Here is a 14678-nt window from a genome sequence, read left to right on the forward strand (position 1 = left end):
TATTAGAATTGTGATAAAAATTATAATACAATAGTTACGTTATTAGACTTTCTCCAAGAGTAAAGTTAATTATGTCACATGGCTTTTGATGGATCCAACTTGTAAACCATAGATCATATGGTAGTTCGTTTTGGTTGAAAGTGATGAACAATTACTCACATAAATTCACCGCTTTTATGCATATATTCACACGTTTTTCTTTACAATTCACAGTTAAATGTCAAAATTGTTGACAAAAATTTGTGGTACAAGAAGTAAAACTTGTGTGCATGAACTTTATCTGTAGCAATACCACTGTTCAGGAAGAGTGAAAGAAAATTAAGAAGAGTTCCAATAAAAGATGCTCGACCGCAGAAGCAAAAAAACGTGTCGAAATGAGAATGGCCAAAAACTCTAAAAAGTTTAAATCAAAGAAAAAAGCTGTTTGACTTTTATGACTTTAAGGCACCGGCTTGGAACCCCCATCCTAAAGGCTAATACACTTCCGCTACACGACAAAACACCTAACAGTGAAGTCCAACCAGTTAATGGCCTCCGACGAAGGGATTCTCGTACTAAATTAAAAGTTACCATTTTTATATTAATTATTTTAAATGGCCGATTGTGATTGCTTGGTTGTGACCTTTATATAAATTTATTATTTTTATCGTAATTATCTTATATAGTAATAGGTTATAATTGATTGATTATCATTTTTAAATAAATTTATTATTATTTTTATTATTTATATAATTGTAAAAAAAAAATTGTGAAAAATACCGTGGCCTAAAGCTTTCTACCCTCCGACGAAGTACCATGGCCTCGCCAACTAGATAGATAAGATAAGATTGGGAAATACATTAAGGTAGTAAAATTAAAATTCACTGTCGTAAATAGAAACTTAGTGAAGAAGCTTCTCTTCTAAACCCTTCTTATTAACACTAATTAAAACTCACTTTACTAGTTTGGAAAAAAAAAAAAAAAAAAAAAAAAAACTTCTTCGTCTGAACCTAATTCCTTTATTTTAATCATTTTCCTTCACCTGAAAAGTTAGATAGAAGCGCCCAGATCAACGAAGACTTTAGCAAAATCTTTCTCTCTCTCTCTCCAAGCCTTAAGACAAGATCTCTCTCCTTCTTTTTTTTTTTTTCTCTGTTTCTCTCCTCTTAAGCCGCCTTATAAAACAGAGTCTTGTCTGATCCTTAACTCTGTTTCGCTGGAATATCGGATTTGTTTACTGAGATTGATCCGAAAAGTTGAAGACCCCAAAAAAAAAAAAGTTCTTGCCTAAACGTTTTTTCACTTTCTTTGGTTTTTTTAGACGAGAAAGTTGAAATATTTTTATTCAGTTTTTGACCGTTGGATCACGGTTCCACTTGCCGGTCATAAAAAAATTTCCGGTGATGGTTGTGGGGTTCTCTCTCTTTCTCTGTGTATGTGTGTTTCATTTAATTTCTTCTGGGAGCTGAGAGAAAAAGCCTTTTTATTTTCAGTCTTTGGGGTTAATCATTGAGGTTCCTTTGGGTACTGTGTTTTTTGGTCAGAGACCAGTCAGAGCTGGTAGGTGGGTAAAGAAGAGAGAAAAGAAAAGAAATAAAAAAGGGTTTGATTGACTGGTAGATAAGAAAGCAAGAGAGAGCAGAGACGGAAACCCTAAACATTGTGTTCAAAAAAAGCTTTCTTTGGAATTCTATGATAAATGTCCTAGATAGATTTTGCTTTTTTGCATATTAGATTACAGTTCCAAAGCAAACCCTATCAAAGATTTCTCAGTATCCATGCCGGTAGACTTAGATAATTCCTCTACAGCTTCAGGGGAAGCTAGTGTCTCTTCCTCTGGCAATCAGAGTCAACCTCCAAAGCCCACCGCTAAGAAAAAGCGAAGTCTTCCTGGAATGCCAGGTAAAATTAATAAAGAAAAATAGACACACCCATATGAGTTTTAGTACTGTTTTTTTGGTTTTTGACTTGTTTTTGGGGTTATGGCAGATCCAGATGCGGAAGTAATTGCTCTGTCTCCGAAGACCCTAATGGCGACGAATCGATTTGTTTGTGAAATTTGCAACAAAGGGTTTCAGAGGGATCAGAATCTGCAGCTCCATCGGCGAGGTCACAATCTTCCATGGAAGCTAAGGCAGAGGTCGAGCAAGGAGGTGAAGAAGAGGGTGTATGTGTGTCCAGAGCAATCTTGTGTGCACCACGACCCATCAAGAGCTCTGGGCGATCTCACGGGGATAAAGAAGCATTTCTGTAGAAAACATGGTGAGAAGAAGTGGAAATGTGACAAGTGTTCGAAGAAGTACGCGGTACAGTCCGATTGGAAAGCCCATTCCAAGATTTGTGGCACTAGGGAGTACAAATGCGACTGTGGGACTTTGTTCTCCAGGTTTTTGATTTTGCTTTTGATTTTTGATTTAAATTCCCGTTCGTTAATGCAATTGTTGTGGGGTTTTGGGATTGTTGAAGTTGTTCTGTTTTTTTTTTTTTTAAATTGTTGTTTGAAGGAGGGATAGCTTTATCACGCACCGGGCTTTCTGTGATGCTTTGGCAGAAGAGAGCGCTAGAGCTCAGACTCAGCCAGTAGCGAATCCAAATTCGGAGTCAGACACCAAAATTCAAGCGGTTGATTCATCTCCACCAGTACCAGCACCAACACCAGCACCAGCACCAGCACCAGCAACAGCTCCAGCTCCAGCTCCATCTCCATCTCCATCTCCAGCTCCAGCTCAAGCTCAAGCTCCATCAGCTCCTCCACAGCCACAGTCAAGTGGTGTAATATCATCGGTTTTGCCAATCAAGAGTCCAGGTAAATAGAACACGAATTTGGAAAAATTTGAATCTTTTATGGGTTGGGTTTTGTCGGATGTGTATTTTGTCTAAACCAACAACAAATCTATGTTGTCTCTCTTTTTCTGTTTAGATCTTGGAGTTTAGTAGTTTTTGTCTGTTACTGATATTTGTTGTCATCTGGATTTGTATCACAGTAGAAGACTAAGTCATCTGAGATTTGGGTAGCTAATAAAATACTATATAAAAACAACAGGCTTCTTTTGAGGCCTCCTCCAAACTATAGAGATTCAATTTATACAATCTTTGATAAAGAAACCCAAGTGATTCAAAAGTTAAAGGAAAAGGAAAAAGAAAGGGGGAGAAGTGGTTTTAGAGAAAGGAAACCATTATTGTTTCTCCTTTTTCTTCTAAAGTTCTTCATAAAGAAAAGCCTAACTTTCCATATCGCTTTGTGTTTTAATCAACCACTTTTGTTTTCCTTCTTTCTCTTTTGGCTTTTGTTACAGAGTTACCAGAAAATCAAACACAAATAGTAGAAGAAACACCGGTCACGGCTGGCTTAAATGGGAGCTGTAGCAGCACGACCAGCTCAAGCAGCAATGGCAGTACAAGCTGCAGTGTATTTGCAAACTTATTTGCTTCCTCAACTGCATCAGCAAGCTTGCAAACTCCTCAAACTCATGGATTTAGCGACCTAATCCGTGCTATGGCGGCACGTCCTGATCCCCCAGCAGACCTTGCACGGCCTCCCTCTACAGAACCTATTTCTCTCTGCCTCTCCACCAATCATGGGTCATCAATTTTTGGGACTGCAGGGCAAGAGCGTCGGCAGTATGCACCGCCACCGCAACCAGCCATGTCTGCCACTGCACTACTGCAGAAAGCTGCACAAATGGGTGCAGCAGCTACAAATGCATCGTTGCTTCGTGGATTTGGCATAGTTTCATCTTCATCTTCATCTGGGCAGCAAGATGGTTTGCATTGGAGTCAGCGGCAAGTAGAACCAGACAATGCCTCAGTTCCTGCAGGGCTTGGACTTGGGCTTCATTGTGATGGTGGCTCAGGATTGAAGGAATTAATGATGGGAACCCCTTCTGTGTTTGGTCCAAAGCAAACCACCCTTGATTTTCTAGGTCTGGGAATGGCTGCTGGTGGCAGCACCAATAGTGGCCTATCGGCTCTAATCACATCAATTGGTGGTGGTCTTGATGTGGCAGCTGCAGCAGCCGCATCCTTTGGAGGTGGAGAATTCACTGGGAAAGACATAGGAAGGAGTTCATGACACATTTATTAGAAAAAGAAAATAATTCTGTGTTTGATGTGGATAAAGATGCACATGTTGGGCAATTGATGTTGCAGGATGAACCTTCATAAGTTATAATTTAACATATAAATAGTGCCCTTGTGAAGTTAAGCATTAGGCCGCAGGCAGTTGTGTACTTTTTGATTGTTCTGCCGTCCTTGATGACCAGGGCAATGAGGATCTAGTCGCATGGTGTAGACTCTTTTAGTGAGCTAAGACAAGGACCCTTCTTTTTCCTTCAGTGTGTAATGGGGTCATATGTTATTCACTATATTTGATTTGAAGTACTGAAATGTGTGAGGTTGCTCAAGCTAAAACAACATAGAGCAGGCAGGTTAGCAAAAAAGAAAAAAGAAAAAAGAAAAAAAGATAAAGAAGAACAAAAAGCTAAACCATCATTTATTGGGTTAGCTTCATCAAGCTAGACCTTGGAAAAACCAGAGCAATTGAAGAAATTATGTGAGACTGCCATTGTGCGGTAGATCAATGACTTTGGAGTGATCTTGTAAATGATGGGTTGGGTTTAGTTTAGGGCTCATGGACTTAATCAACTTTCTATCACCTGTAATTATTTTTAAAATTGAATTGAAGTTAATGTTTTTCTTATTTGAGGAAAATTTTCTTTCCTTTTCTGTTTTTATCTTACATAGGATTTGATCTCAATAGGTCTTTTCCATTATGGTTGTCTGGTAGGCTTGTACTCTATTACCAGTTCAAGGCACTGTTGATGAGTAAGTTTTTTTTTTGGTTGACAGATTGGTAGTAATAAGCAGCTAATAAATTATTGAAGACAAGGTGCCTAACTTTGGATGAGGAAGTGTTAATAGGTTGGCTGATTGGTTCTTGGTGAACACCAAAATAAATTAATAGGGATATGGCAGCTGTTTTAAGTCTTTATTTGTCTTGTACTAGAATGAATTATTCATGTTGTAGCACTGTTTTTATGAATATTCACACTTGAATGCTTAATTGGCAGTATGTTACTTTGACATTGATGCTATGCCTATCTACATATTGAAGTTTTCAACCATGTGCTGCTTCTTTTTTAACTTAAATTTATATAATATTAAAAAAAAAAAAAAAAACATTAAAGAAGAAGAAAAATTGTCAACTAACCTTTCGGATTAAAAAACTGAGGTGAGATTTTTGAAGTTTAAGATAGTCTTTTTACAGTGGATTCTTGCCCCTAGTTTGCGGACATAAGAAAAGTATTGATTGATTCCTTGATTCCTGTTTTATTTTTATATTATGTTTATAAATAAAAGTTCAACTTGGGGGTCTTAATAGTCATAATGAACATGCATCACATCTTTTGACATCTTTCACATAAATACTATCCGTCTTTCGCATAATGAATCTTTCGTAGAAAATTCCGTAACCATGATAAGATCATTAAAGATAAAGCCTTTCATTACCAAGAAAGCAAGGAAAAAAAAAAACCAGGGGATTTTTAGTCAATCCCAATAATAATATGTGGCTTAAAATTTGGGACATCCAACTATCCAAGCATAAATGATATTCTCACAAACCTTTTGTTTCAGAAATATTTCATTGGATTTTATTGTCTCCATTTTTTCCTGTTAAATGACAGTGTCACTTATGAAATATTTGTAGCCCCAACAAAAGGAAAGGAAACAGTAAAATGGGAGAACGTTGATAGGAATAGGATTATATTCTCAAGGACAATTTTTTTCTTCAATATACTCCACTATATTTCGTATTTTTGTACTTGTTTTACACTTTGGTATGATTTTTTATTATCAGCCTTTTTATTTTTTATTTTTTGAGTTCGTACTTTTATAATAAATTTATGGTTCAAACACTATCTTTATAAATTAAAATCTCTTTTGTACGTATGAATGCCTTTAATATATCTATTACTTCTTCTTCTTTTTATTTATTTTGTTGAGATTCATCTGCTACTTTTTTCTTTCTTTTAAGATTTTGTTCTCGATTTGGAAAAAAAAATGGAAATTTCTTTCTTTTATCAGTCTGATGAAGGGCTTAGAGTGGACCGCAAGAGGAAAATGGGAATTTCCGAATATGCCGTTGGACTTGGATTTCTAAAAATCCCTTATATTGCCACTGTCAGAAATACAAAAGGCTTAATTGTATTTCTTGAATAATAAACCGTACAAGAATAAATGAGTGCCTATATATAAGAGAAGCATATGAGTGTAAGAATATTCACATCAGGAAATGTTATTCCATCTTATTTTACCATCTCAAAAAACTACTTTATCAATTATACTATACCATTTTACAATACACCCAACATCCCAAAATTCTATTTTTTTTTCCATTTTATTTAAATATTCTATTTTATTCTTTTTTTTTACTATTTCTCTTTTTCTATTCCTTTTCCTCTGTTTCTCCCTCAACCTCTAGCATCGGTTTCAACACACAGAGCCACACACACACACACAGAGACCCATGATACACCAATCCACCTATCTAAACCCATCACCACACACACACACAAACACAAACGATCAAACCATAAATTGAGCCACACACACACAAACCATCAAACCAACTGTATGACGTCGATATAAAGCCTCACCTTCTTCGCACGCTCATCAAAGAGCGTGTCCCTGACGATAAACACTCGTTCAAGAACCCAATGGAGCTCTTCGCCGTTGTTTCATTGATCAAAACCCATGGCCTCTTATCAAAGTCCTTTGGCAAATCCACCGACCAAAAGCTTGTCGATAATTGGAAATCCGCCATCGATTCCTAGGTTGAGCGCATGCTCTTGCTCATCTGTAACAATATGGGACTCCGATCCACACCACTCCGAGGAGAATGACCAAAGCCAACAACAGCTATTGGGGGGATAAATACCTTTAGGAGCTTCCTTGAGTAATTAATATAACATATAGAGATACATTTTAACCCAAAAGGCCTAAGTCTACTGGGTATGTGCTTAATTATGTTATATTAACTACTCATTCTTTTTATCTTTATTCAATGTGAGACTTCACTTATACGTGTAACCTAACAATCTCCCCTCATGTGTGAGTCTGCCTTTCTATGGGCTTCAAGACCTTTTTGTGGGCTATGAACAAGTCCTACTCACTCCTCCTTGCCTAATGGGCTTTTCACTTCATTAACGCATCATCCATGGGTCGCTTGTACGCCATCTATGGAAACCACGTGTCAACCCCGCATGCACATCCATGTGATCCCCGCACGTCCATGTCCATGGGAACCTCGCACCACACCATTATTTAGCACCATTAGTGATATTCCTTTGTTGGGCTTTTTTCTTTTTTCTTCTCTAGGATCTTTGTGTGTGGGCCGTTTAGGCTATCTTTATCCCTGTTGGGTAGGGACCATGAACACCTCACCACCTTCGTCGCACACCACCATGAGCTCTAATACCACTTGTTGGAGGGATAAACACCTTGGGGAGCTTCCTTGAGTAATTAAAATAATATATAGAGATACACTTTAACCCAAAAGGCCTAAGCTCACTAGGTATGTGCTCAATTATGTTATATTAACCACTCATTCTTCTCATTTTTATTCAATGTAAGACTTCACTCACACATGTAACCCAACAATAGCCACCACACCTCCAAAGAAACCCACCATTGATGCCTCGTCGGAATCCACGCTGGAACCCAGCTCACCACGATCCACCTCCATGCCAATAAACCCACGACTCACACCGTCACCCTCAATCACCCATCCTCACTACCACGGAAACCCTCCACCACATCAAACCCACGAGCTCTACCACATCAAACCATTGATTCAAGGGAAAATAGAGAGGAAAAAAAAATGAAAGGGAAGAAAGGGACGAGAGGGGGGGGAGGGATTGAATGAGTGAATTGAAAAAGAAGAAGAAGAAAAAGAAAAAAGAGAGGAGATGAGAGTGTGACCGGTGAAAGAGAGAGGAATTGATAACTAAATAAAATATTAGTTTTTTTTTTTTTTTTTTTTAATACTGCTACAGCGCAATTCTAAAACAAGTCTACCTTTAGAATTGCACTGTAGCAGTATTGCAAATTTTTTTGCAATAATTGGTTTTACAAGTCCGGATATGGGGAGTTTTTTGGGCCTTTATGCTAAATTTTGCCTACATATGGCATTCCCAATGTGAATGCTCTAACACAAAACATATGAGTACAATGCAAGTATGTTTACGGTATAAGTATATGCGTAAGGCAAGAAAATAAGAGCGGGCCTAAAGCCTAACGGACTATGCATGTTAACAACAGCGATTTGTTGCAGCACCTTTTAGTGTTTTTAATGAAGATATCTAGGATTCAAATTCCTTCTCCCCCAACTATCGAATTATCAAAAAAAAAAAAATGTGAGAGAAAATAATGGAGGGCACTTCAATTTTGTTTTAGGCTATTTACTTAATATTTACATAAATATTTAGTGCATTAGAAGTAAATATTTCTTTTTATTACTTAGTGAGTCCTGTTAATTAAATTTATAGTATGATGCATCATTCATGTAAGAGAATGAGAAAGTTGCATTCAATTTATACTTTGTATAAATCTAAGTAATATTACTCACTTTATAACTTTTTATTGGATTAATATTTTGAAAATAACGTTGTTGATTACTTGTTCTCTATTTTCTTAACACTCATGCCAAATTTCGTATTAATCAAATGTTGTTTACTATTCATTCCATAAATTCATCTATTATGCATAGTTTTAAAATATAAAAACTTGAAATTCAAATATTTGATAGGTGATATAGTTATTGATCTTTGGTCATCATACAAATTTTTAAGTATGGAGGGTGCAAAAAAAAAAAAAATGTAATACAATTGTAGATTTGTCAAAATTTGCATCTATAACAAAATTTTGGGTGACATAATATTGCTTAGCGTTATATCAGGTGTAATTTGAACCCAACTTGTAATAAAATATGAGTAAAGTTTAGATCCAGTTTTTTAGATGTTGTATATCAAGTTTTTCAATTTAATTCAAATACATGATTGTATTGCTCAATAAAAGCATAAATAATATTATCCTTACAAAGGATAATTAAATTCAATGCAATTATGTATTTAAAATTAATTATAAAAAAAAAAAAAAAACCTAATGTACTACATTTTTCCATAAAATAAATTCGTTTATAACCCTTGCATATGTATGGATCCAATTTAGAATAAATTGAATAATCTGAATTACGTATACAATACGAACATACTCACATAATATATATAGTGTGTGTGTTCCTACCCAATAAGTAAAGAATGTATACATTCATAATATTGTAAAAGTAATAAATTTAAATTAGTTTTTTTCTCTCTCTCTAAGTTTAGAACTTTAGATGCATAACTTTATATATAAATATATTAATTGACACAAAAATGTTAAAGTATAAATGAAAATTTGGAAGGAAACTTGGTATAAAATTGGAGTGTAATTAAAATGACACTTACACAAAAAATTGGAGTACAATTAATTTATACCATCTTGCATGTACTATTAGCGTGATGATCATTTTATAAGTACAAAGTTTTTGTAAAGTGTGGAGGGGTATTAAGGCTAGGGTTCAAGTCTCCAAGAAAGAGTTTTATACATATATACACTTAGATTAGGTTAGAGCAGAATTTATATCTTGTATCAATATATATATATATATATAATACAAGATTTATGTATGGTACTTAGGTGTTATACTTTAGGTTTCCCTTTTAAGATTTTGTTATCCGGATTTTTTCTCATGGGATAAAAATGTATTTTTTTAATTAAGTAGACATATAGCTGAATCTTAAGATAAAAACTTAAAAAACAGCACCTAAAGTACTGTACCTAAGTTTTGTCTATATATATTATATTTATTTATTGAGTTTCTAGGAGTATATACGATAACGTTCTGTGGTGTTACCGTGTTAGGTTTATCAAGCTAAAGATTAAATATATATATATATATATAAAGCTGTAGGTAGCTTTGGCATAGAAGGTATATGGTGGTAATTTTAAGGTGCCGAAGTTGAAATTTGACGTGGACCCGCCATCGTGTAGCAGATGGATGAATATTGATATGATCTGCAAATAGTATATAATATATTTATGGGTTGGCTATTAAAATTTTGGATGAATATCGAAATTAAAAAAAAAAAAAGTTCTCGAATTGTTATTCGGTTGGCAGGTCGCTGTGTCAAGGACTCAAGGGCTTCATACTTGAATTCCATCTCTCTCTCTGTGGATAGATTTTTTAGATAAACTAATTTAGTAGCACCAGTTTCATGATTAATGAATATTCACACTTCTTGTCTAAATTGTCAACCTGGTACAGTGCACACAGCAAAATATTCTTTTTTCACATTTCGATTCATTAAAAGATTAATGAAAATCTTTTTTCACTAAAGTAATGAAATTGAAACAAGTGTACAAAATCTTGAGGTCTTGGCTCTTGGTCAAGAGTTCAGAGTGATGGAAATTTGGAAAGAGGCCTATGTAGCAGATTTCTTGCACTTCATTTGCGGACTAATTAAGGTTGGTGTACTGTCGATTTGATTTTAATTAGCAAAACTCAAATGATTCATGCATGATGAACAAACGTGCTTTGGATTGGTTAATTGTGAAAATGACTGGTCCTTTTTAAAAAAAATTAGATTTTGGTTGGGTGAATCACTTAATTATTCATGGTTTAAGTTTAACCATGGAAATTGAACTAGCCAGGAAGTGTGCAACCATTTACCCTTAAAAGCAAGAGACTTGACGGATTAATTAAGGGACACCATGGCAGCCATTCGGTCCTATTTGGTTCACTTTGGTCTTATTCAGTCCATCTCGTCCATTTTGGTCCTATTCAATCCACATTGGTCCTATTCAGTCCACTTCGGTCATATTTGGTCTATTCTGTCCACTATGGTCCTATTGAATCAACTTTGGTCTTATTCAGTCTATTCGATCCACTTCGGTCTTATTTGGTCCATGAAGTCTACTTTGGACATATTTGATCTACTTTAGTCCATTCGGTCTTATGTTGTTCATTCTGTCCACTTTGGTCTTATTCAGTCCTACTCAATCCAATTCAGTTCATTCGGTCTTATTCCGTCAAATTTGGTCCTATTTGGTCAAATTTGGTCCTATTCACTCCATTTGGTCCTTTTCTATCTACTTCAGTTAGTTGGTCCACTATGATCCATTTGGTTCAATTCGGTCCATTTTGTGCACTTATATAATGAAAAAAGATTGATTTGGGTTGAAAGCACCTATTCTAAATCCCACCCCCCCCCCCCTCCCCAAAACACACGCACACACACACATATATATCTTAAACTTGCAATCTCAAAAATCTTAAGCATAGCCTTTATTATTACTACAATCATGTTGAGCCATTTTAATGTAATATTTCAGTCAACTTTGGTCGGCTAAATTTAAGTAAAATATTTTCTAAACATAAAGGCTGTAAATATACAAATTTAACTTTTAGGGCAGTTACTCATTTGTTTTAATATCCACTACAACGCACAAAATAGTGACTAGTTGAGTAGTTAATATAATATACAAGGACAACGCCAACCCAAAACAACTATTTTATATTAACAATTTTCTTTTCATTATTATTCAAGTGTATTCCCAATAAATATGTCCCTCACCCACCCTCTACTCCTGCACACAGCAAATTTTTTTTTTTTTTTTTCACATTTGATTAAAAGATTAAAGAAGATCTTTTTTCACTAAAGTAATGAAATTTAAAAAAATGTGTACAAAATTTTGAGGTCTTGGCTCTTGGTCGGTAGTTCAGAGTGATGGAATTGGAAACTTGGAAAGAGGCCTTTGTAGCAGATTTCTTGCACTTCATTTGCGGACTAATTAAGGTAGGTGTACTGTCGATTTGAATTTAATTAGAAAACTTAAAAGATTCATGCATGATGAACAAACGTGCTTTGGATTGGTTAATTGTGAAACTGACTGGTCCTTATAAAAAATTAGATTTTGGTTGGGTGAATCACTTAATCATAGTTTGGGTCCGTTTGGATACAACTTATTATTGCTGAAAGTTGCTGAAAACTGATTGTTGCTGAAAACACTGTAGTAAAATAATTTTTATATGTATGAATAGTATTGCGGGACCGATTTTTAATATTTTTTTTTCTGAATAAAGTGGCTGTGGGTCTCATAAACAGTGCGTGAACAGTATCAAAACAGTACGTGAGCAGTACTTTTTTCTCATAAACAGTAACTGCACAGTAACTTCTGTCTCTGACCCACGTGAAAGCAAAAAAAAAAAAAAGGAAGAAATGTGCCGCAGGATTCAGCAAAAAACGCTGAATCCAAACGCTCACTAAGTTTAACCATGGGAATTGAACTAGCCAGGAAGCTTGCAACCATTTACCCTTAAAAGCAAGAGACTTGACGTATACATTAAGGGACACCATGGCAGCCATTTGGTCGTATTTGGTCTTATTCTGTTCACCTTGGTCCATTCGGTCATATGCGGTCCACATTGGTCCTACTCAGTCCACTTTGGTATTATTCGGTCCACGTCGGTCCTATATAGTCCAATCTGTCCACTATGGTCCTATTCAATCAAATTTGGTTCTATTCGGTCCTATTCAATCCAATTAGGTCCATTATACTCATTTTGGTCTTATTTTGTCTTATTCAATCAACTTTGGTCCACTTTAGTTCTATTTGGTCCATTCAGCTTGCTTTGGCCCTATTCTGTCCACTTTGGTCTTATTCAGTCCTAGTCAATCCACTTCAGTCCTATTTGGTCAAATTCGGTCCAGTATGTCCACTTTGGTCTTATTCGGTCCTATTGAATCCACTTCGGTCAGATTCGGTCTACATTAGTCCATTCGGTCTTTTCGGTCTTATTTAGTCCATTCTGTCCACTTTGGTCTTATTCAGTCCTAATAAATCTACTTCAGTCTATTCGGTCTTATTCAGTCCAATTTGGTCCTACTTGGTCCACTTTGGTCTTATTTTGTCAAATTTGGTCATATTCGGTCAACTTTGCTCCTATTTACTCCCTTTAGTCCTATTCTATCTACTTCAGTCATCCGGTCCATTGCAGTTCATTTGGTCCAATTCAATCCATTTTGTGCACTTTCATAATGGGATAAGATATTTGGGTTGAGACTTTTTTTTTTAGTAAATAGTAATACTTATTAGAACACACACAAAAATAATAATAGTGTTTTCAAATCGGGTTTATAATACATTACATAACTAGAGTACAACTATAAAAGAGACTAATTTTTATAGTTGTAGACTAAAATTATAAACAGCGGATATTAGACATACACAACTAATATGGGATAAACATCCCTATTCTTTTTCTTTTTTTTTAGTAAACAGTAATACTTATTAGAATACGCACAAAAATAATAATAGTGTTTTTAAATTGGGTTTATAATATATTACATAATCAGAGTACAACGATAAATAGGTCTAACCTTTAGTTGTAGACTGTGGTTATAAACAGCGAACACTAGACATACACAATTAATGTGGGATAAACATTTTTTTTTTTTTTTAGTAAACTGTAATACTTATTAGAACACACACGAAAATAATAATAGTATTTTTAAACCGAGTTTATAATATATTACATAACTAGAGTACAACTATAAAAATGTTTAACCTTTGTAGTTGTAGACTAGGGTTATAAATAGCAGACACTAGACATACACAACTAATGTGGGACAAACATCCCTATTTTTTTTTTCTTTTAAGTAAACAGTAATACTTATTATAACACATACGAAAATAATAATAATATTTTTAAGAATAGAGATGTTTATCCCACATTGGTTGTGTGTGTCTAATGTCTGCTATTTATAACCCTAGTTTACAACTATAAAGGTTAGGCCCTTTTGTAATTGCACTTTAGTTATGTAATGTATTATAAACCCAATTTTGGTTGAGACTTGAGAGCATTTATTCTATATATATATATATATATATATCTGAAACTTGTAATCTCAAAAATCTTAAGCATAATATTTATTATTGCTATAATTCTATTAAGCCACATTTTTGTAGCATTTTAGTCTACTTCAATCTGGCTAAATTTAAGTGAAAATTTTTCTAAATATAAAAGTTATGAATATATAAATGTAATTTTTAGGGCAAGTACTCATTTGTTTTAACATCTAGTGCAACGCACGAGATAGTGGCTAGTTAAGTAGTTAATATATTATACAAGGATAATACTAACCCAAAAGGCTTAAGTTTATGAGTTTGAGTCCCAACTATTTTAAATTAACTACTTTTTTTTCCCTTGTTATTATTCGACGGAGGACTTTAATCATGTTTATTCCCAAAAAATATGTCCCTCACCCACCTTCTACTCCTGTACTCTAGTCTTGCTAGTGTTGTAACTCTACTAAAAAAAACACTCCAACAAGGTCCTCTAACCTAAGTTTATTGAGATTTATAATTTTATAGGATAATTTTGTTGTATAAAATTTATTATAGTTGTATTCAAATAGAAACATACCAAGTTGGCTACATAAATAAATTAACTTAATTCGCTATAAAATGAACCTATCAAAAACTAATGCACTTAAATATATATCATCCGACTGCTAAAAACACATGTAAATATTTTTTAGTTGTGTTTTGTATTTGATAAATGTAAGGGCCTTGGGCCCCGGAGCCCATTACTTGGG

The 14678-nt window shown here is 34.7% G+C and overlaps 1 protein-coding gene across 1 annotated transcript; it reads left to right on the plus strand.

Annotated features, from left to right (window-relative positions):
- The first annotated feature begins 986 nt into the window (after window positions 1–986).
- On the plus strand, window positions 987–4678 carry LOC112040202 (zinc finger protein GAI-ASSOCIATED FACTOR 1). Its single transcript, XM_024073099.2, has 4 exons — window positions 987–1881; window positions 1969–2365; window positions 2484–2785; window positions 3276–4678. Exons 1-4 carry the CDS (start codon window positions 1758–1760, stop codon window positions 4049–4051), a joined length of 1599 nt encoding a protein of 532 aa, XP_023928867.1. The 5' UTR covers window positions 987–1757; the 3' UTR covers window positions 4052–4678.
- Window positions 4679–14678: the final 10000 nt, after the last annotated feature.

This window comes from Quercus suber, unplaced genomic scaffold (genome assembly GCF_002906115.3).
Source record: "Quercus suber isolate HL8 unplaced genomic scaffold, Cork oak 2.0 scaffold_211, whole genome shotgun sequence".
Classification (NCBI taxonomy): Eukaryota; Viridiplantae; Streptophyta; class Magnoliopsida; order Fagales; family Fagaceae; genus Quercus; species Quercus suber.